Source organism: Wyeomyia smithii, chromosome 3 (assembly GCF_029784165.1).
Source record: "Wyeomyia smithii strain HCP4-BCI-WySm-NY-G18 chromosome 3, ASM2978416v1, whole genome shotgun sequence".
Taxonomy (NCBI): Eukaryota; Metazoa; Arthropoda; class Insecta; order Diptera; family Culicidae; genus Wyeomyia; species Wyeomyia smithii.
Genome location: NC_073696.1, coordinates 257,452,619 through 257,476,459, shown reverse-complemented (window position 1 = coordinate 257,476,459; position 23,841 = coordinate 257,452,619). Strand labels below are relative to the sequence as shown.

At 39.6% G+C, this 23,841-nt stretch overlaps 1 protein-coding gene across 2 annotated transcripts in view; it reads left to right on the top strand.

Annotated features, from left to right (window-relative positions):
* LOC129732420 (uncharacterized) overlaps nucleotides 1-23,841 on the top strand; it is a 127,154-nt gene that overhangs the window by 68,194 nt on the left and 35,119 nt on the right. The window contains exon 3 of one of the 2 annotated variants that reach the window (XM_055693307.1): nucleotides 5,299-7,171. In XM_055693307.1, the coding sequence (XP_055549282.1) occupies nucleotides 5,597-7,171 (1,575 nt within the window). In that variant the 5' untranslated portion in view covers nucleotides 5,299-5,596. Of the gene's footprint in view, nucleotides 1-5,298; nucleotides 7,316-23,841 lie in introns of those variants that run through there. The other variant, XM_055693306.1, reaches the window with a different exon arrangement.

Here is a 23,841-nt window from a genome sequence, read left to right as displayed (position 1 = left end):
CGGATAGCGGCCACAGCTGTGGCACGGCAATGGATAGTGTACTAGTTGCAGCGGATCTCAGCATCGATAGCAGCTGGCCAGCTGATGCAGGGACAGCGGATACCAATAGCAGCGTATAGCGGCCAAAGCATTAGCATGGCTACGGATAGTGTAGCAGTTGCAGCGGGTTTAGCATCGATAGCAGCTGATGCAGTGAGGCACTTTAGTGAAATGCAGTCTCTGTGCGATAGCGGGCACTAATAAATGCATTCAATGAAAAGTTGGCTCATTTTGACAACACATGAGCCGTCTTGTTTTGAGTGTTAAATCAGCTTTTCACTGTTTATTTCATCACAAGGAATACTTTATTCGCACTGTCAGTAATAACGCCAAGATGTGATTGGTAGCTTATCCGATATTGAATTGAACAACAAATTAAAAAATGACTGACACGCAGGCAGCCGGGTTTCATTGTAAAAGTATTCTACTTCATCCTTGCATCCAACCCTCCTGTGATTTTTTCTAGTCAAAGTTTGATTAAACATGCTATAGCTGTACAGTATCGGGTCATTTTTTTCTATTGAATGAGATCATACAACACTTCTGGATACTAACTGTTAGTAAATTGTTTGAACACCAGTCGTGAAAAATGTCGACTAGTCGCTGGAGCTCTTCACAGTCTGTGATATTCCGTATAATCTTGAACAGTTTAACATCATCCGCGAAAAACATGCGACAATTTCCTGGTAGTATTAACGATGCGTCATTTATATACAACGAAAAAAGCAGTGGTCCCAAATTACTGCCTTGTGGGACACCCGATAAATTCGAGAAACATACAGATTGCTGTGATCCATTTCTAACGCATAACGTTCTATCTACTAAATATGACCTTAACCATTGTACGATAGTTGAAGCTGCTCCTAATTTTTCCATCTTAGCAAGCAGGATTTCGTGGTCAACGCGTTAAAATGCTGCTTTCAAGTCCGTATAAACTGCATCGATTTGTGCACCTCCGGACTTATTTTGTGGGCATGTAGCGGCAAATTAAACAAGATTGGTAGCAGTAGAGCGTTTTGGATAGAAACCGTGTTGATCTATCGAGATGTACTGTTTGCAGCTAACAAAGAGAGTATCATAAATGATTATCTCAAACACGTTCGAACAAGCGCAGAGAGAAGTTATACCTCTGTAGTTTGTACATCGCGTTTATCACCTTTTTTGTGTACGGGGAACATCACTGACAACTTCCAACTGGTGGGGAAAACACATGGTCTGAGCGATAAGTTAAACAATAATCTAAGCGGGTGAATGAATTCAGCTTTACATTTTTTCAGAACGCAGCAAGGAATGACATCGGGCCCAGGAGCTAACGAAGAACACATTTTATCAATTGCAGCTTCCACTTGCTGGTTGGTTATCAGAAATGAGCTAAAATCAATGACATCACTGGGGATACTATTTAGAGCTAAGTCTATCTCCTTTCCAGTTGGTCTCGAGGTACGATGCTGGCCTAACAAGCCAGCCAGGTTCGAGTCTCGACTCGGGAGAGACTGTTGGTGTCAGTAGGATCGTAGCGCTAGCCCCGGAATTGTCTTGTACACTATAACAGTTGGCTGCGAAGTCTGTGTATAGCAAACAGAAGGTCGAGTTCCTAATCGGAATGTAGCACCAAGGCTCTGCTTTGCTTTTGCCATCTCTGCAGTTGTGGCAGTGAAGCTAAAAAAAATAATCTGCCGAAAGTGTTAAGTAAATAATTCGCACTTCTCAACTGTTACCGTGATGATCACTCAAACCATGTTTTTAGGTAGTCCTTCTACTTTCTTTTTGCTGTTAACAAACGGCCAAAAGAGTCGAGGGTTTCGTCTAAGAGAACTCTGGTTCCGAAGAGTATACCGTTTGTACAAATAGCGATTACAGATCCGATAGGAATTACTAGCATGATTGAATGCTTGTTTCGTCAAAGTATCTCGTATTCTGGAATATTTGCGCAATGCCGAAGATCGCTGTCGCTTCAAATGCCGCAAGCGAGTGGTAGACCAAGGGGGCTTTGATACCGGTTGGTGAAAAGGGACAAATTTAACAAATGCATTCAATGGATCATACATACAAATACACTTCCACTTCAGAACACCTTTCAGAACACCTTATTTTGTTCGTTCTATGTTCTTGATCAAATTTTAATAATACAATAATACATCAGTGTCAGCAATTTTTCCCAGCGTATTTCGGACTCTTCGCTATCAGATTAATTTTATTATTATTGTTACAGTGAGTTGGAGTGAGATTGTGCCATATGAACCCATTGTTTGTCAGCTATCTCATAGCGATCACCTAACCTAACTTTCTTGAAAAATGTTCCTCGATTACTTAACCAAGAAAAACTAGTCTTCTCACCCGGAAGAGATGACTGACAAGTCACGGGTTGGATGGCCCAATCTCACCCCGGCTGACGGTATATCAAATTGTAGCGGTTAAAAAAACGATCGAGAAATAGTAGGAGGGTTGTATCCGAGACACGACCGCATGGTATACACCGGAATATGTAAATCGTACGTGGTATAATCATGTCTATTTAAACGATAACTGAGTGACATTTGCAATTGCAATTATCAAACTGTGATTAAAAAGCGCTGGAGATGCGCATGTTCAGCACAATTTGATGAGACAGGGACAGGGATTTAAACATACAGGGTATAAATGTTCTACTTAAAATTCACGACACTTCATTAGAAATGATGTAACGTCTTAAAAAAGACGGAGCATCCAATCTCAGCAGAACAATCATACCCATGACTGCACCAGTTAACGTCAGCATGTACAGAACTTTCCCCAGTCGCACATAATCAATATGCAACACGCAACAGTTGCACTCTTGGCATTTGCTTCCATTCGACACGAGAACATTTTGGTTGTCTTCCTTCAAAGCCGCATCACGACACGATACGTCGTTTGTGTAAACTCTATCGGCTCGATTCCATGTGATGCCAGCACGAAATGAGATTCAATTTTCGTACATTCGTATTGCGAAACTGGGATAAACTGTAAGAACATGGAATGAAGGCGGAGTTAATTATAAGATAGCTCCAAAATAAATAGCAGGAACAAAAAGCGAGCTCGTGAATGGATAGCCGCTGTTTTTCTAATTGAATTTAAGGTTTTTTACTCGTTTGCACTTTTCACAGCATATCACTTAACTAAAGTAAGACGTAGTCCCACATAAAACTGTTTGAGAATGAATTGTTCCCCACATGCTGACTTGTAAAAAAAATATAAACACTTGAAAATCGACATCTTGGCATCTGAGGTGAGAGATCTATTTCCGGCCTTCGGCATCATTCGATCATTAGAAGTTCGATCATTAGAGTTCGAAATTAGAAGTCGTCATCTTGAATTCAAAAATAGTATAATTTCGATTCCGAAATGACCATTTTTTTTCAAAATTCGATTCAAAATGGCTTCAAGGATTGATTTATGGGCTCTGTGCGTTCACCTCTCTTTGATCAAAATCTGCGAACAGAACATGGCTTTACATTTTTCAATAGCATAAGTGTTTACGCCAGAAAATGAAAATTTTCCGCATTTGTGGGTATGCGTAACTAAGTTTACAATCGATTGCTGCAAAAAAACGATGGAAATCCGTGAAAAACTAACCGAGCATTACAAATTTGGAAACTGAACAATAAACATAACATGATCCGATCTTAAACATTCATTTTACACCCTCTCTTAGTTGCTTGCCGAAAGCCGTAGCTCTACGTCAAAATATCGAAAAAGTCCTCGTAAACAGAGCATTGTTGCTGGCCCTCACAACAAATTCGTGTAACTATTTATTCTATGCTATGCAATTATTGTGTTCATTTCGTTGAGTAGCCGACAATGCGCCTCCATTGATTTAGAAAAAAAGGAGCCTTTACACAGTGGTTTTAAACGCGAAAAACGTGACCGTCAGCCTTTTAAGTATAAAGTTTTTGTAGATCTTAAGGGGCATCTTTTAATGCAAATAAATTTTTGAAGAATTCACCTAAAAATGAGATACAATTTTTATTTTTTTATTTACTTATGACATCAAAACGAAGTCTTCAGCAAAGTTGTAGAAAATCTTATGTATAGAAACTTTGCTGAAGACGCTTTGGTTCTATCTCTAGAAAATCAACCACATAAAGGTAGTTTTATACACAGACATTCTTAAAGTTTCTATAAATCGCAAAAAACCAAATAACTGTTTCTGATGTGATTTGAGAGGCCTAGACATTCTTTCATATTTAAAAAAAATCATTCTGCCGAACATACCTTGGGGAAATTCTCAAAACTTTGGTCGCCATCTTGAATTTAGCCGCCATCTTGGATTATATAAAAAATGCGAATTTGACCCTGTTCGCAACAACCGATTTTCAATCTGAGACGAGCATTGGAAAGCTGAAAAAATGCTAGGTTAGGTAAACATCAGTGTGAGCCTTAATATTCAATGTATTCCGCGCAATCAACGTAGTAGCCATATACTAAGACCAAATGGATGCTCATCAGTGTTAATAAGTTTCATTTTGCTTATGCTAATTTACCTCAGGGACACTGCTGTGAACTACTCAAAGTGTCTACGAACTCTTCAAATGAACAGTTCTTTCGAACTAGTTGATGGTGCTTCTTAACCTGCTCAGAGATATAGCTTAAATCAAGAATTGCTAAAATTTAAATTTTTCTACAAATTATTTCACTCTTTGGTGACCGAGGGGTCAACAATTTCGATCAAACAAAAATATACTGTTGACCGTATCGTTCCGTAAACTGTAATCAAGTGGGAAACCAGAAAAAATAAGACACTGTTATCCTACTGCAACTTGAAATGGTGACGGTGGACTAAGCACCGTTATTGAAGGAATTTTTAGTTACAAAGATTACAGAGTCCGCAGACAGAATCAATTCAATTTGACTGCAAATTTTTCTTACCAGTATCGAAACTAGAGACTAAACTTCTCTTCCTAACAGGAATTTTGTTTTCAAAATATTGTAAAATAACAAATAAAAATTAAGTGTTTTCCAAAACAACGTTTTTGTTCCCTATTCTAGTTTTATCTTTGTTTGGGAAAGTCCAAATATACCCCTTTCTGCTATGGATACCTATTTAGATATAAAATACCCAACTAATCTTCATGCGAACCATCAATATCTTAATGAAGTTAAGCCGTCAATCGAACGGATTTGGACTTTGTACCTTCCCAAACCCGACTGTTATCGTGTTCCAAACCACTCACACAGTTTTTTTTGTCCCTTTTACTGTCTACTAATTTAGTGTTCTTATCTTTTGTTGTTCCTTTCCAGATTTATCCATGTCTAGATAAGGGCGATGTGCGCTGACAAACTGAACCGCTCCGGTACGACTTTCTCGCAGCGTTTTTGGCCGCACGTCAACCACACGAAAGCACGTATATGTAGGTGCATTCATTCTGCGGATAGTCACAGCCTTCCCTTCGCTTGCCGTCGTCGCTAATCCCGGTGACATATTTTTTGGGAATTTCCCCCTCGAGCTAAGCTGCCGTAATCATAGCCAACGTGTGACAATGGATAAATTGGACGATTTACGAAACTGACGTTGAGCTAAGCTTAGCTCCTATGCAGGATGACCGAACCGTCTAAGGCTTTGGCTGTTTCCACTTCTCGTAGTGATGATTGTGGGTACCTCAGGAAATTGTCGGTAGCCGGTATAGTGGACAAGTTTGAAGCCGTAGCGGTTTCTGACGTCAATGCGAGTTCAGCGCATGTTTGCTCGGTTAGACCGGAGTCGCAATCACTCAGGGGTAGCTGGCAGGGACTGGGGTCTGTTGAAATAAGCAACGACAACAACGATTCAGTTGCTCACAGAATGACACCAGATAAGGAAGCTGCACTGGAAATGAGCAGCGGCGGGGTGGTGCCGATGACGAGAAGTGGTCGACCGCGGCAGCGAAAGACAGCTGTTTATAAAGGATTTTGGGGAGACGAAGATGGCCAGGGAAAAAGCGGTCGATCCGCGTCCGGATCCTGGTCTTCTGGGGTCGAAAGCGATGAGGAAATGGTTCGGTTTCCGTGCGTCGAACGACTGATTGAGATGTATGCTAATATAATTAAGAAGCAGGAGGCCGAGACGCAGCGGTTTATGAGTGTTGTCATGAATGGGGGCGATGGTGAAAGAGAAGGCGATAAAAAACGATTAGATAAGACGACGGCTGTCGGGTCACACGATAAGACAGGTGCGAACGCTGCCCGCCAGGTACAGTCGAGCTCTACGAGTAGTCCTGTATTGGCCGAGCAGTTAAACGCAGGCAGCACCAGAATAGGAGCAAACCGTAGTCCGTTTTCGGATGACGATTGGAGCACAAACCAACAAAGTCCCTATTGTTCGAGTGACGAAGACGGCGATCAAATGAAGATCAAAAATAGAGACAAAGTAACTCGTTCGTCGAGTTCCGATTCGGCGCTGGGTTTGGAGGAAGATATTAGTCAGCAGGAACAGCAACAAATCATCAACAGTGTGGGGAAAACGCGCCGCCTAACGCTTGGCGTTTCCGACATTCCCCTACGTTCTGCACTGCTACCGGTACCGGAGCCAGCACTCCTTCCAACATCCGACAGTACAACTATCGGTGTCGAACACTGTCCGACAGTAGTTCGCAGTAAGATGATCCTGGAAGCGCAGCTCATCGAACTCCCCCTGGGCAACGCAGTACCCCTCGCAGACTCCGCCGGTTCATCCGAGGCTCTTGGATCTCTCAGTAATTCGATCTCACGGCGGGAATCCGCTCAAAGTTACGTTAGCGATTCAGGAGTCGATGGAGTGCGCTACGTTCGGACCCCGTCAGTCGTGGTATCCGACTATTCGGATGAAACGATGTGCGGCATCACGTTGGAGGAAATCGAGTATCTTCGCCGGCACCAGCTGCGTCGACTGTCGATCGACTGCGAGTCGGACATCAGTGCCGCTTCGTCCTGCAGCAATCTGAACTATTGCGGGTCGTCGATCAGCGCCCTGGAAGGTTGTGACTATCAGTGTGGACTGCGAACACCAGAGCGGAAAGTGTCGGACTGTTCGACCTGTTCGACGCTCAGCATCGACGAGGAAGATCCAGCGCTGAAACAGCGGCTTCAGGAGCTCAGCATTCGTCCGCCGGGGTCAGCCGATCCGGAGCTGGAGTCGAAATGCCGTCCCAAGAAGAAGGTTCGTAGACCATCACCAAAAGTTGCCTTGCATTTGCCTCGTCATGAGCAGTAGTACTGCTTGAAGTTATATATTTTAATTTATGGTGTTTAAATTTAAAGTAGGTTAGACAAATAAATTTTCACAGTTGCGAAGTTGATTTAAAAAAAAAAACGATGTTCGAGTTGGATCATTCTTTTTTCGAATATGTATATTGCAGTGTGCGATATTCAGGAGCTTCGTGAACGGGTACAGGTTTGTTTAATTTTGGCTTATCTTAGTAGGTATTTCAAACTTATCGATAAACGCATCGCCTGATTGCAGTGTCTTGTTTACAATTTGATTATTGAGAGACTTGTAAACACGACTCGTAAAAGTATTGTTGTTGACAATTTTTTGTGGACAACCTGATTAGAATGAATTTCCTGTGAAGAATCATTCTAATGAGGTTTAGTAACTAACATCACATACGAGGGCATATTATTATTGGTACTTCATTTTCACAATTTTCTATGATGCATGTGAAGTATTCACATTCATAATTTGATTCCATTAGCATTTGTGCTCTGATCTACTCGATTTTGGAGAACGAGTGTTGGAATTTTTTTGGCTCCTCTGCTAAACCCTCAGTTTGTCTGAATATGAACTTCTCGTGTTTTGCCTCAATTGCAAAGGAATAAATTACTTTCCTGTTAGCATTCCAATAATTCTGTATCTCATTTCTCAAGTTTCTTATTTGTAGACGCTATTAGTCCAAAGCTCTGACTATTAGTCCACTGTTAGTTATAGAACTCTTAGGAACCCTTCGAGAATTTGGAACTTTTTCGTCCAGGTATGAAAGCTCTTATTTAGTGTTTTTGTATTCCCAACAATTAGTTGTGAAGCAAGAGAGTAGTGAAGTGTCTTTATTTTGTGACTGCTGTCGGAAGTTTTATTAGTCACATTTCCAACTTTTTTGTTTTCAAAGCATGATTAAAATTTCTGCTTGAGCAAAATTTATAGCTTTTTCTCAGCACTATGACAAATATATTGACATATCGTAAGTCGGGGTGAGATTGTGCCATACAAACCCATTGTTTGTCAGCCATCTCATAACGATCACAAGACCAAACTTTCTCCAATAAGTTTTCTCGAATACTTAACCAAGAAGAACTAGTCTCCCCACAGGCATAATCACACCCCCGCTGACGTTATTTGTAATTTTTCATCTCGATTTTAATGTTCCTTTTTTTTGCTGTTAAAGTTGTTATTTTATTGTTTTGCCTTTCTCCTAGAAAGGTATAGCAATCACTTGCAAAACCGCAAGTATAAAAGTGCTCCAAAGGGCCGAATGGCATATATCACTCGACTCAGCTCGACGAGCTGAGCATTTTCTGTATGTGTGTGTATGTGTGTGTGTGTGTGTGTGTGTGTGTGTGTGTGTGTGTGTGTGTGTGTGTGTGTGTGTGTGTGTGTGTGTGTATGTGCAGATTTTTATTCTCACTCACTTTTCTCAGAGATGGCTGGACCGATTTTCATGAAATTAATTGCAAACGAAAGGTCTCTTTGTCCCATAAGACCCTATTAAATTTCATTGTAATCGGATTTTTAATTTAGAGGTTATGTTTCAAAATGTAAAAATCATGAAACATCATTATCTCGAAAACTACACAACAGATTTGAACAAAATTGATTTCAAATGAACGGGCTACCTGAAAAACCTTTTACTTTTGAATTTTATAAAGATTGATTTTGTGGTTTAAAAGTTATGATAAGAAACGTGTTTTGAAGACTACTTTATCTCACTCATGTTTCTCAGAGATGGCTGAGCCGATTTTCATAAAATCAGTGTTAAATGGAAGGTCTAGTTGCCCCATAAGACCCTATTGATTTGTTTTGCAATCGGACTATTACTTTGCCTGTTATGTTTAAAAATGTGAAATCCAGCAATGAAAAGGAACATATTCCAAAGACTACTTGAGCTCACTCACTTTTCTCAGAGATGGCCGACCCGATTTCCACAAAATTAGTGTCAATCAATAAGTCTAGCTGCCCCGTAACCCTTCAAAACAATTTTATATGTGGCTCAAAAGTTATGGAAAGAAGAGAAATTCAAAGACTATTTAAAACTATACCTGCTTTGATCGATATATGTGGCCTCAACATAATTTAAATGTTGTGTCGTACTATTTGAACGTTCCAAGTTCATTGATTCCTTGCGGTTTGTTTGAAGTCTGCAAATGCACGACGAATCGACCATAGGATATGATCAAAGTCAAAAGACAAATCGTTTGAAATGGTTTTATCGAAATGACAACATCCTCGACTTTTGGCTTCTGTACATCGCCCTAATTCTGAATATATTCATATTGGGTGGTATCCGGCCATTTTCAGCAAATTTTCTGGCATCAATCTAACACCGAAAAACGCATATACGGTTCCAGAGATACTCATATTGGATGGTATTTGGTTATTTTAGGTTGTTTTTCACAAATCGGAAGTCGCCATCTTGGATTTCAAAATGGTATCTAATATAATTCCTGGCCTCTGAGCGTCATTCTGGTTGAAAAAACACCCATATTGGGTGTAATTTGATCATTTTCGATTTCAGCTGCTGTGTATCATTCTAGATCCGGAGATACTCATGTTAGACGGAAATCGGCCATTTTTGGCTGTTTTCCAGAAACCACAAGTTGCCATCCTACAATTCATAATGGTGTCTGAAGTCGATTTGTGGCTCCAGTGCATCATTGCGATTCCGAAAATACCCATATTGGGTGATATTTGGTCGTTTGCCGCTGGTTTTCCGTAGCCGGAAGTCGCCATATTAGAATTCAAAATGGTATCTGTGATCGAACTCAGCTCCTGTGTATCTTTCTTAATTCGGATATTATTCAATTGGGTGGAAATCGTCCATTTTTGGCTGTTTTCCAGAAACCGGAAGTTGCCATCTTACGATGTGGTGCCTGAGGTCGATTATGGAACATATTTGTTACCACTGAAAACATTCACCTGCCAAATGTGCTTCCAATTAGTTGATTATCATTCTTTGTAATGGCGAACATCATAGTTTATTTATTGCGTGCTGTGAAATTTTTAAACTAATTTACGTGTGAAATTGTGTGTATACAGTGGAAATTGTGATTCCAAAGTGTACCTATTAAGGATCTCAATCAGGATAAGTAGAAGTGCAGTAGTAACTACTATCTGTTTTGATATAAATTTGTTATTTCTTTCCGCCACTCACTGCGGTGTGAGCTGGTTTGTTTGGTGCTGTTTTTTTTTTTTCTATTGTCTCTGTTGCCTGTGCGACTATTGCAGGGTTATCTACAAACTACGTTGCTTTGCGACAGATTGTAGAGGAAAAGCGTGTCTTGATTAACGATCTCGTTTGCTGTTTTCGCTGCGGAGGGAGATTTCACTCTCGCTGCGGTGGAATAAGTGGACCCTCAGTGAAATTAATCAATGCAAGCGATAATGTTCTGTTTAAATGCAACGACTGTCTATCAGTTCAGAGTTGTGACGAGCAGAATGTTTCAGTTTTGGATGTTGATGCACTAAGACAGGAGATCAAACAGATTTCAAGTTTGGTTGCAGATATTCAAAACAACATTACTGCTCAGATAGGCAACGCGTTAAAGAGCGGGATGGAAGAAATGAGCTTAAATATAATCAGTACTCTAAAGCAAAGAGGCGATGATTTTGATAAATTTATTAGTGGAAAAATGGATATTATGACTAGTTCATTTTTAGAAAATAAACGTAGACAGGAGTTAGTTGAAATGGGCAATAATGTGTCGGATTCTGATAGTTTGAATCGGAATGTGGCAAAAAAAGACTAAAAAACGTAAATTAAATGATGATGGTAATTGCACGAATAACGAAACAGAAGTTTTAACTTTTGCGAGTGTAGTTCGTGGTAATATAAAAAACGTAAGGCTGGTCCAGTCATTGTGATCAAGCCAAAAGAGTCCTCCCTAGAGTAGTGAAGCTACAAGGGAATTTTTAAAGTCGAATTTAGATCCGAAGACCCACAAAATAAGTAACTTTAGAAACGGGAAAGATGGCTCAGTTATTGTTGAGTGTGCAACAAATGATAACATAGAGATCGTGAAAAGTGGTATTGAAAACAACCTTGGTGAAAGCTACACAGCTGTTGTACCCGTTCCCCCGGTGCCAAGATTAAAAGTAATGGGTATGAGTGATCAGTATTCTCCTGACGCCTTCATTGACCTTTTAAAGAGTCAAAACGAGGCGGTTTCTATCGATAGTATCAAGGTTATTAGTATGTACGAAAATCCACGTTTCAAATATAACAAGTTCAACGTGGTAATTGAAGTCGATAAAAAGTCGTATAATAGTTTGTTGACCGCGAAAAAAGTGAATGTTGGGTGGGATCGGTGCCACATCATTCCAGCGATTAACATTTTGAGATGCTTCAAATGTGGAGAATTTGGGCACAAGAGCACAGAATGTAAAAACGATGAAAAGTGCTCCTTGTGTAGCGGGCAACACAAGACATCTGAATGTTCTTCTACTGTATCGAAATGCATTAACTGTTTAAAATTTAATAAAGAACGCAAAATGAATTTGGACGTTAACCACGCAGCATCTAGCTCGGAATGCTCAGTTTACAAGAAATTGTATGAGCAAAAAAAAGCAGCCTGCGTTTCGATAAATAGCAACCAAGTTCCAAGTGGAATGTGAATCAATTCGATATGATGTATTTGAATATTGCAGGGTTATCTACAAACTACGTTGCTTTGCGACAGATTGTAGAGGAAAAGCGTCCATTTTTGGTATTTTTATCAGAAACTCACATTGTAGATATTGATGCGTTCGACCAATACTCTATACCGGGATACAAAATAGCTGCTTGTTGCTCGCATTCCAGACACACTGGCGGTGTTGCTATTTATGCACAGGAATCAATTCGATTCAATCTTCGCCACAACGAAGCAATTGATGGAAACTGGTTCTTGGGCATTACGGTGGAAGGTGGCATGAAGATGGGTAATTATGGTGTTGTTTATCATTCTCCCAGTTCAAGTGACCAGCGTTTTATGGAGATTTTGGAAACTTGGTTCGAAGTTTTTGTGGATTGTAGTAAATTTAACCTTATTACCGGAGATTTTAACATGAATTGGCGCGATAACCTCAATTCAAATCATTTGAAGCGCTTAGCCGAATTTTGCAATTTGAAACAAATAATCAATGAATATACCCGTATTTCCAGACATAGTAGGACTTTGATTGACCACGTTTATACTAATTTTGACTCCGTTTCTGCAATGGTGAGTCCCAATTTAAAAGTTACCGATCATGAAACGATTGTTATAAATAATTGTGGTACGGGAAGTAAAAAGATCAAGTGAAATTTAAGTGCTGGAAAAATTACTCGAAACGAAAGGTTTCGGAGCTTGTTGCAAGAAACTTGGACTTTTCCCTATCTCGTAGCCTTGATGATAAAGCAAATATTTTGAACAATGTTTTAAAAAACTGTACTAATCAGTTAGTCAAACAAAAGAATGTTGTTGTTAAAAACTCGAACAACTGGTACAATCTAAATCTTTTGCGCCTCAGGCGAAAAAGAGACAAATTGTACAAGAAGTTTTGTAGAACAACAAATGATAATGATTGGTACAATTATACAGTTGCTAGGAATATATATTCACAATCTCTGAACAAAACACGGAGCGAATATATACAGGGGAAAATTGATCAACATAAAAACAACAGCAAAGAGTTATGGAGAATACTGAAGTCATTACTGAAACCTTGCAATTTTAATCCGCGTTCCATAACTTTTGATGGCATTGAAGAACATTCTGAAGCAACAATTGCAAGTAAGTTCAATGATTATTTCATCGAAAGTGTTTCATTGATCAATAAATCAATTGAATTGGTTAATGAACCGAATGAAATAAAACGGCCGTATAATGTTAATTGTAGTTTTGAAAGCTTTCACCAACTTACACTAGAACAACTCAAAAACATATGTTTTTCTCTTCATAAAACGGCTGGAATTGATAACGTTAATGGTAGAGTTATTCAAGATTGTTTTCATGTTATTGGGCACGATCTACTTGGCCTTATAAACGAATCATTACAAACGGGGCACGTGCCACAAATTTGGAAGGAGTCGTTAGTGATTCCGATACAAAAAGTTGCTGGGACGATTAAAGCCGAAGAGTTTCGTCCTATCAATATGTTGCACACTTTAGAGAAAATCTTAGAACTTGCTGTAAAAGGCCAACTGTTACAATATTTGAACTCTAACGGTTTGCTGATACCAGAACAATCAGGATATCGGGAAGGCCATTCTTGTGAAACTGCATTGAATTTGGTGTTAGCAAAATGGAAAGAAAACATTGAGCGTAAGGATACTATTGTTGCGGTGTTTTTGGATCTTAAACGCGCTTTTGAAACGATTTCTAGGCCCTTATTGTTACAAACTATAAAGCGCTTTGGAATTACGAGTACTGCATACAAATGGTTTGAAAACTACTTGTGTGACAGAACTCAAAGGACTATTTTCAATGATTTTACCTCTGATCCCATAAGGAACACTCTTGGTGTACCTCAGGGAAGTGTATTAGGGCCTATTTTGTTTATTATGTACATTAATGATATGAGAAGAGTCTTACGTTTTTGTGACATAAATCTTTTTGCTGATGACACAGTATTGTTCATTGCAGCTAAAAATCTCGAAGAAGCCATATTGCATTTAAACAAAGATTTGCGATCGCTGAGCGGATGGTTGAAATTCAAACAGCTAAAATTGAATACCAACAAAACAAAATTCATGATTATTTCGCGAAACCGTGTAAATGAAAATGTCTCAGTTGAAATTGATGGTGAGACAATCGATCGCGTGAGTGAGATCAAATATCTTGGCGTGATTATTGATGACAAGCTAAAGTTCAATGTTCACATTGATAATGTCATCAAGAAAATTGCCAAGAAATATGGAATCCTCTGTCGTTTGAAAAAGGAGTTGAATACTTTCAGCAAGATTCATCTCTATAAATCAATCATCTCTCCTCATTTAGACTTTTGCACTTCCATTTTATTTTTGGCAAATGAAACACAAATATCGAGATTGCAGCGTTTGCAAAATAAAATAATGCGGTTGATTTTGAGATGCAATAGATACACTTCCTCGTCCTTGATGCTTGACGCTTTGCAATGGCTATCGGTGAAGCAACGAATTGTTTTTCTGACAATGGTGTTCATTTTTAAAGTAGCTAATGGATTGCTGCCCCGATATTTGTGTGATCGAATTGTTAGAGGAAGTGACATCCATAGATATAACACAAGAAATGCGGGAGAAATTAGAACACCACATTTTTTAACTAGTGCTTCACAAAATTCATTGTTCTTTAAAGGAATAAATGTATACAATTCGATGCCTAGACACATCAGACGTACGGCGACGCTATCAGAATTCAAGAGACTATGCATTTCACACGTCAAAGCTGAATTTTAAGCAGTTATTTAATTTTTTTTAATTTAGCTAAACTGTAATTGACGAAGTTCTTGTAACGGATGATCTCTGTGGACTCTGCTTATATAGCTTTTTAAAGGAATATGGTAGCACTGAAAAACTATTATGTTCGTCACGAGGGTGATGATGGATTTTGTAATTATTGATGTAGTATAAAATAAAAAAGAGTAGTCTACGAAGGTTTGAAAATCGCGCGCGATGATCAGATATGAAGGACTGAATTTAGAAATTTAATCATTTGAGATGGAGAATACCTTTATTATTTTATTTTGACATTATCAAGATACTCGTCAGAGTAATCGGAACGATTTTAGTTCTGTTGGTTGTCATTGGACATTGGTTTCCTAGCCGGTCTAGGATATTTTCGAGTTGGAAATATTTTCGACTTCCCTAGGTGGGGGCTCTCTTATAAATCACATCGAAGTTGACAGCTGGACTTGTGCTTTGCTTGCTGATCACGGCAGGAATGGCCTCGTCGGGATTGTATCGACTTTGTGGATGATTACACTGGATGTTGGCTTAACTCAGATGCAATTAATGTCTTTTGGCTGACAGTTGCAAATAAATTGATACCGACAACGCTTTGTCGATGAATTACTTGATTTTTGACGAATATTTTCTCTATTTGAATCGCTGCAAAGCATTGGATCAATTGTGAAGAAATTTATATCTGTGATGAAAACCAGTTCGTTTTGTTTGCTTATCTGGTTTATTTGTTTTATAATAATTATCTTGTAGATAAATCGTCTTTCTCAAACCTTTGTAGGGGTAAGAGGTGGGACCATCATCATCATTAGTTCGCGAGATGTGCAGAAATTTGTGCAGAAACATGTGCTTCCATAAGAGGGAGGGGCGTCGAACCATTATGGACATATTTATTACCCTTTAAAACATCCACATGCCAAATTCGGTTTCATTTGCTTGGTTTGTCCTTGAGTTGTGCAGAAATGTATGTTTCATTTGTATTTGACCCCTCCTTTCCAGAAGAGGGAGGGGTCTCAAACTATCATAGGATCCTTTATCGGGACCAAAAACCTCTACATACAAATTTTCACGTCGATCGGTTCGGTAGTTTTCGAGCCTATATGGATCAAACAGACCGACAGACCGGACTACATTTTTATATGTATAGATTACAACATCAATATTTTAGAACCTAAAGAGTGATTTATTGGATTGAAGCGTTCATGTAAATCTATTTTTACAAATAAAAGTTTGAATGAGAAAGGCTGGGTCTGACCGCTAGGTGGATTAATTTAGATTTTTTTGTTTCATTTTGTCCATGAAGCTAAAGTTCTCAGCCTAGGGATAGTTTTCTTTATCACAAGATGGTTACTGTTACTTTGTTGTCCTCATATGTTATTAGACTGATATTTTCAAACAATTTCCAGAACCAAAAGTTTCAAGAATTTTTGTGTAATATTCTCTGTATCAAATCCAAATTTTGAAAAATTATGCAGACCGTTATGTTAACAGTTTAAATATTTTCCTTTTTTTTCAATTTTGATAATCCCGTTATAAAACTTCCATTTACGTGCGACGAGACCAGACAATTTGTAGATTACTCTTTCGCTTTGCTTTCAGTTCGGATTGTGACGCACAAGGCGATATCTCGTCGTTTCACGAACTGAGCGACGTGCTCGTGCTATTCATACTTGATACACCTCCAGCGCCAGAGCTCGTGAGACTTTCTCGCGTATCTGGTTCAAAGTAATGTTTTGTGGTGTTGGGGAGAGTAATTTTGTTTTTTTGTCAGCGCATTTAGTTTATAACATGTCGCGCACAATTAGTGATAAGGAACTGTTCAATATAAACATCGCGCATTCACACAAATAATCACACCCACAATTTTGTGTATTAACGTCTACCATTTAGCTTTTATTTAACAATTTACAATCCACATTCGACAAATCGAACGTGAATAATAAGGCGTTGAAACTGATAAAATATCTTTTTACTACAAAACGCCAAAGCTTGAATTGTATCCACGCCTTCAATATCGAAAGTAAAAAATCGCATAAATGCCGAACTTATAAAGTAATTTTAATATTTGTGAATACGGTATGCGCCATTGGAAAAATTCACATAATACAGTTACACGCAAAAGTTTAAGTTTTTTCACTTGAACAAAGTTTGGTTCCCCGTACGGAGGACAGTTTTCGCGTGTTTAGTTACTAAACAAACTAATGTTAGATGTTGTTTTTGCTTCTGTTATATACTGATGTTTTCATCATAAAACTACTATCAACAAACTAAGATATATTATACCAACCCAAGCAGCAAAATTTGTTTCGATTATGAATTTTGTGCATCATAGCAACAAATTCTTATGCGAAACTAAGTTGCAGCTACATTTCAGTTTCTTACACAATGACAAAAAAAGCGCAGGAGGCGGAGTCAACTGCAACATTTTTGTTGTTTCAACATAAGTTACAAGAATGAAACAGTAATGTGTATGAACTTATGCGTGGAATTTGATAACAACATGATAACTGCTGCATGGTCAAATTTTAGCAACGAAGATGTATCGTAGCAGCAACTTGGGCGAAATAGCAATTAAAATTTTCTGTATAGCGATTGATTTTTCATTATTTCCAGAACTTTGATGAGAAATTTTACGTTTCTACTATTTACGTCGTTTCTGTAGAAACTCTTGCAAGTTTATGGCTCAGTCTTTATTTTGCTTCTCTAATTATTTTCATGCTCATTCTCAGTTTTTATATTTGCTTCTTTAATTCTTCGGCACTTCAGCGCGATAGTGAAATTCAAATCAATTTGTTTCATTTGGTTTTAGAGACCAACATTTTTTGCCGAATTGTAAAAATGGTTTTTGGATGACTTTTAGTCCAAGTATCAGAGGCGCGATAAAGTAAAAGGTCATTGGTTAGTCACCTGAGCAATGTTATTCATCATTTTAAACCTTACAAAGGTGTAATATTTCCCTCTCGTGTGTTGTGAAGATAAAAATTTTTGCAAGAAGCGCTGTTAAGAACCTGGGTTTATCACCACAGCAACATTTCCGTATGTGAACTGCTCGCCTTGCCTTGAAGACATGGACATCAATATGAACCTCAGCAAAGAGTTAAAACGCAATAAATAATCTCAAATCATCTCAGAAACAAATATATAGCGAACGATCGACCAAAAGTTGCTGTTACATGACTTGAGAACGTGACAGCAACTTTTAGGAATATTATTGTGTGTTTGTTTTGTGTATCTCGCAAGCATCACGTTGGCAACTTATATGCTCCGCCCACTAGGTCTATCCAGTAAATGTTAGGTTTTCAAATGCCGTTTCCACGTTTCAACCACAAATCCAACATCGCGAATTACGTTGTTGGTGTAAAGACTTTTGAAGCAGCGATGCAACTTTAGTTGTTGCTTGTATCTTTACAATTTCATAGTAGTAACTAAAGACCTCAGAATTTCATTAGTGTAACAAATGATTACAATTTATCGTTTTATTATATTTCAATTGTTGCTTGGGAAGGTATAGTACGAATCTTGTACATCCCGAGTAATCTGAGGAGACTTGCGTATGCCAGCGTAAATAAAGTAAAAGTAGAATCATCACTTTTTTATCCCTAGCTAATTCTTATCGACGAAAAGGGTACGTTTGCTACCTAACGAAATTCAAATTCATTATTATTATTATTATTATTATTTATTTTCAGTTCATCCGACTTGTAGTCTTTATGAAGAAATGCTATAATATATGTGTATAGGGCAGGGAAACGCGCGAGAGGCGGTTTCAAGCCGGCGCAAAAACCCAGCATCTTTTTAGAACAAATACTTAGCACCAATTACAATTCAAGTAGAAACATCATACAATAGGACAACACTAACAATGTAAAAATAGTAGATTAACATTAAAAATTAAAATTATCGTTTAAATTATAGGTTAGAGCCATTCGATGAACAGGTTCATGCAAGCCATAGTTCGTGCGGTGTGCATTTAATTGCAATAGTCGTTGATGGCGTTGCGGGCGGAGAGGGCAGTGCAGCTGAAGCATAGTCAGAATAGCTGGGCAGTCATAACTACTTGTCAAACTTTTGTGTGCTGTTCTGGCCATAACATCCTTGCGACGTTGTTCAAGAGGTGCGATACCAACCAATAAACAGAGGCTTTCGTAGGGCGGCAAATGATCAGGGTTACTCCAGGGCAATGCGCGGCAAATCCCTCGTATGAAATGCTTTTGAATGCGCTCAAGTCGCTGAATCCAATAATCATAATACGGATCCCATACCACACATGCAGATTCCAGAATCGGCCGTACCAAAGAGCAGTAGAGTGTGCGGAAAGTGCCTGGGTCTTCAAATTCCTTTCCGATCCTACAAATCATGCCAAGTTGACGATTGGCTTTATTTATAATCGACGAATAATGCTGTCTAAATGTCATTTGCGTGTCTAATATGATCCCTAGGTCAGTGACAACTTCGCTTCGATGTAGAGTTGTTCCATTAATAGAATAATCATACAACAAGGGCTGTTTTTTACGCTGGAAGCTGATCACGGTACACTTTGGAACGCTTATCAACATGGAGTTGCGAGTACACCAGTCATTGAGCAAATTGATAAGCTTTTGAAGCCTGTAACAATCCTCAAGTGTTTCGATAAGGTAGAATATCTTGGTATCATCAGCGTAAAGCAATCGCGTGCCAGGTGGTAAAATCCTAGTGACATCATTCATGAACAGCGAAAATAGCAGTGGCCCTAGTATGCTGCCTTGAGGCACGCCAGAACTGTTACTGAACCAGGTGGATTGGGATGTACCAAACTTTACAGCAATCTTACGATGGCGTAGATATGAGTTCAACCATTCAACCAACCCAGCAGCAACTCCGAGCTTGTAACATTTGGCACAAAGTAGCCCATGATCCACACGATCAAAAGCAGCTTTCAAATCCGTGTAGATAGCATCGATTTGAAGACTCTGCTCCATGCCACGAAGACAAAATGAAGTGTACTCCAATAAGTTCGTTGATACAGATCTGCCAGGATAAAACCCGTGCTGCGCAGTTGAAATATAACTTTTCACGCAGAACATAAGATGATTATGAACAATAGATTCGAAAACTTTCGAGTAAGCACACAAGCAAGAGATTCCACGGTAATGTTCAACATTTCGTTTGTCGCCTTTCTTAAAAACCGGGAACATGAACGATTCCTTCCAGCGGCGGGGAAATTGATGATTTTGCAACGAAAGATTTAAAATTGCAGCTAGCGGTGATTTTAAATTCACAATGCATTTTTTCAAAAGAACAGCAGGAATGCCATCTGGTCCAGGGGAGAAAGATTGTTTCAGATTGCAGGTAGCGTTAGCAACTTCGTCAGGAGTAATTAAAAACATGTCAACATTAAGTACGTCCCCAGGAACCAGGGGCAAAGCTGCGGAAATGACATCAGGTAAAGCGCATACGCTGTTGAACACGCTCGAAAAGTGCTCAGCAAATAAGTCGCATTTGTTATGGTTCGTGGAAGCTTCACTGTTGAGCAAGAACATAGAGGATGGTAAGCCTACCTCCTTTCGTTTCGTATTGACAAACTTCCAGAAGCTTTTCGGGTTCAAACGTAGGTTATATTCGGTTTTACGTACGAAAGCCGCATACAGACTTCTGTTCAGGGCTTTGTAAGACCGGCTAGCGCGATTGAAGCGGATTCGATTATAAGGGTTTTTATTCCTTTGATATGCACGCAAGGCAGATTTTCGAGTGCGGTTAAGTCTTGTAAGTTGCCTGTTTCCCCAGATAGGTTTAGGACGAGGACGAACTTTGGGAACTTGCCGATGTATTAGGTCCTGGATTATATCAGTAAATCTTGTCACGGCTTCATCCACGGCCGTAGAGCAGATGATCGAGGTCCAATCGATATCCCTCAGTGCTAAATTGATAGCATCATAGTTTCCTCGTCGAAAGTCGAAACTGTTAGGGTCGAACTCATCTATGAACTGTGCTTCAACTGGTCTGTTGACAGTAACCATTATTGGTGGGTGATGGACATCAATATTGCAGAGGAAAACGGGAGCACTGGTGACCGAGCATGCAGGCAAAACATGCAAGTTAGCGAAGATCAGATCCAGAAACCTACCATTCGGGTTACAGACAGAATTAATCTGGTGCATACTGTAAAAAGCCATGCCGTCTAATAAGCGAGAACTGCCACTAATGCGTCTACTAATAGGTATTTGGTCATTGGCTGCGCACTCCAGGTTAAACCAGATCGATTATAATCACCAAACAGAAGTAGGTCGTCATTTATACCCGTCGAGTTAACAGCTTTATCAACTGGTGCGATATGTCGGTCAATAATATCCACTTCATTCCGCAAATTAGGTGGGATGTAAATAGCACCGATTACAAAATTCGACTCGCCATTCATGATTGAAACCCACAACTGCTCGAGTGATTCATCTGAAGCTTCAAAAAGCAATGCGGATGACAAAGAGCGCCGAACAGCGATGATAACTCCGCCGCCCCTTGCCTTTGTGCTATTTTTCGAACATCGGTCAGTCCGATAAACCGTATAATCAGGGCCGAATAATTGGACAGAGGGAATTTGTGAATCTAGCCAAGACTCAGTTAGGATGATGCAGTCAAACAACGCATCAGACACTTCCAGTGCAAACTCTGTAACTTTGCTACGTAGACCACGCACGTTTTGGTAGTAAAAAAGTAGAGGTGATTCGCACGAAGATTCCCGTTGTTGAGCAGTCCTAGAAGCGGGAATTTTATCAACGGTTGAAGAGTTCGAACTAAGCGGGTACTTGCCGTTAATAGCGGATTGGAGAACCCCTTCACCACACCCACGCACTGGACCGGGACGGCTGATGATCGCTGGCTGCAGTGGCTCGACAGTGGAGGGGGGCTCGGGGGTCTCCATAATGCCAACTTCGTTGCGTCCCAGTATCCGGCAAGTGGAAGTAGAAAAAGCAGAAGTAGAAAAACTTAAAGATTTCGCACTGTAAGTTATGTCGCTAAATGGCACTGAGCGAGCAAATTGCATAGTCCCTTCATCGGTTGCCGAGAGCCGAGAGTAGAAGTATGAAACAGCACTGCAAATGGAACGGAATTCAGGACACGAAGAAGCTCTAATTAAATTATACTTGCCTGAGCGCGCAAGTTGGATAGCCCCCTCACCAACTCCAAACGCAGGAACGGAACGACTTGGGGGGCCGGAACAGGCTGCTGAGGACGGAGACGAACGGTAATTGTCGACTGCGTCGGGTGGCTCAGGGGCTTCCATTATGCGAAATGACGTGCGTTCCGTTGTCGGCAATTCTTGGTAGGTATTTAATGTTGCGTTGAAATCATCCGAGGGGTCCCAACTTCGGTCCGTGGAATTTTTGCAGGCCCCCAAAAATCCCGCTCAGCCCTCAAATTTTCAAATTCCCTAAAGAAAATTCCTTTCGGCCATACAGACGGGTCGAGTGCTTTGTCCTTCAAATCCTTTTCTACTCCAACTTTAAACGAGATGAAAGCATACTGATTCATATTAGCATCCTTACGCACAAGTTTCCGAACAACGACAGGCTGTGTAGTTTCTAAGCATTGTTTAACGAGCTCGGAAATATCATCTTCAGTGACATGACGAGCAATTCTGGATGAAAAAAACCCAGAGTTTTACAGTTGGTTTTGCAACAGTTTCGACTGATGTGCTTCCCAAGTCAATCGATTTCGTTCCACCAACAAGCTTAAGATCGGGGCGAGATTTAGGTGTCGTATCACGAGTGCGCTTAATGCTTGGCCAAGCAGTGCGTGAGCGTCCCACAGCAGCGGAATCATTGAACTGACGTTTATCGACTAATGTCTTAGTAAGTTCTTTGGTTTCCTGGAGCTCAGTCTTCAATTCACCCAGTGACTCGCGAAAATCATCTGAAACAACAGCTACAACGTCCTTTGTCGTTTTCATGGGATTTTGCTTTACGTACTCCAATTGGGCGATACAGTGGTCACAAAACCACAGAATATTATTTTGCTCATTCACAAAGTCGACATGAGGCCTTTTCAGACCAACGCATTTTAAATGCGCAGATTGATGACAAAAACCGTTACATTGAATCACCTCAATTGTTTTGATCGGCTTAGAGCACTGGTAGCAGTTTGAATCCATGATCCGTTCAATATGAGGTGTGTGTCCGTGCTATGTTAGGTTATCGAATACGGCCGCCAGATGTCGCTTCGATCGAAAAAATTGAGCGTGACGGTAGTACGAGAAGCGATAATACAAACAATGCACTGCAATTTCACCAAAAATAAAAATAAACAAAACTCACTTGGATTGACTTAGCAAGACACTTCGAATCGCGCAAACCGACAAGAATCGCAATATTGCCGTTTAGATAAACGCCTAGGCAGTTTGCAAACAATATAACCCGCAAAAAATAGACAATTTTTAGCACCGTAAACAAACGCGATGTATAGCACAACGAAGGTACACGAAGAAAAAATATGAACTAACCAAAGTGGTTTCCTCATTTTTTCACTATTTTTAATCATTTGAATACAAAAATATCGTTTTTTAAAGACCTCATATCACCAGTGGGACGGTTTCAGCGAGAATTGCTCATATGCGAAATATCCCAACATCCGAATGTGAATCGTTTTCTAAAGATTCGTTTATCTCGCGAGCTACCTCATCATACCCTCAATACTTACAATAATAATTGTGATTTGATACCTACTGAATTTATAAACTTGAAAACTCTCATGCATACAAAGCGTAACCGAAGAGGATAATTATGTTTTGGCAAACGTTTGTACAGTTTTTTATTCATCTATCTCGAATCTAATCTAACTCGAATAGTCGAAACTCATTGAATCGAAACAGTTAAACTAGTTAAATGAAATCACATTTATTATTTTCCGGCAAAATTTATATCTAGGTCAGAAGCAAACAAAAGACAACCTGACTCTCGACCTAACTGACATTTTTATTTTTTTAGTCAACGCAACACAAGAAAATATACATGGGTCATTCCATACGAAGTGACCACGAAAAAGCTCAAACTTGAACACGACCATCACAGACATTGCTCAAAGCTGGGAGAACCATCCATCCACTGTCACCCTGAAAAAAACCCCAAATTTGGTGTCGATTGGAATACCTGCCGCTCCGTGGGATCCCCTGTCCACTGCAAAGTCACGCACTTCCTATTCAAAATCCCTCCCACAATTCACAGACCTAAAGTTGTCCGAAAAATACTGA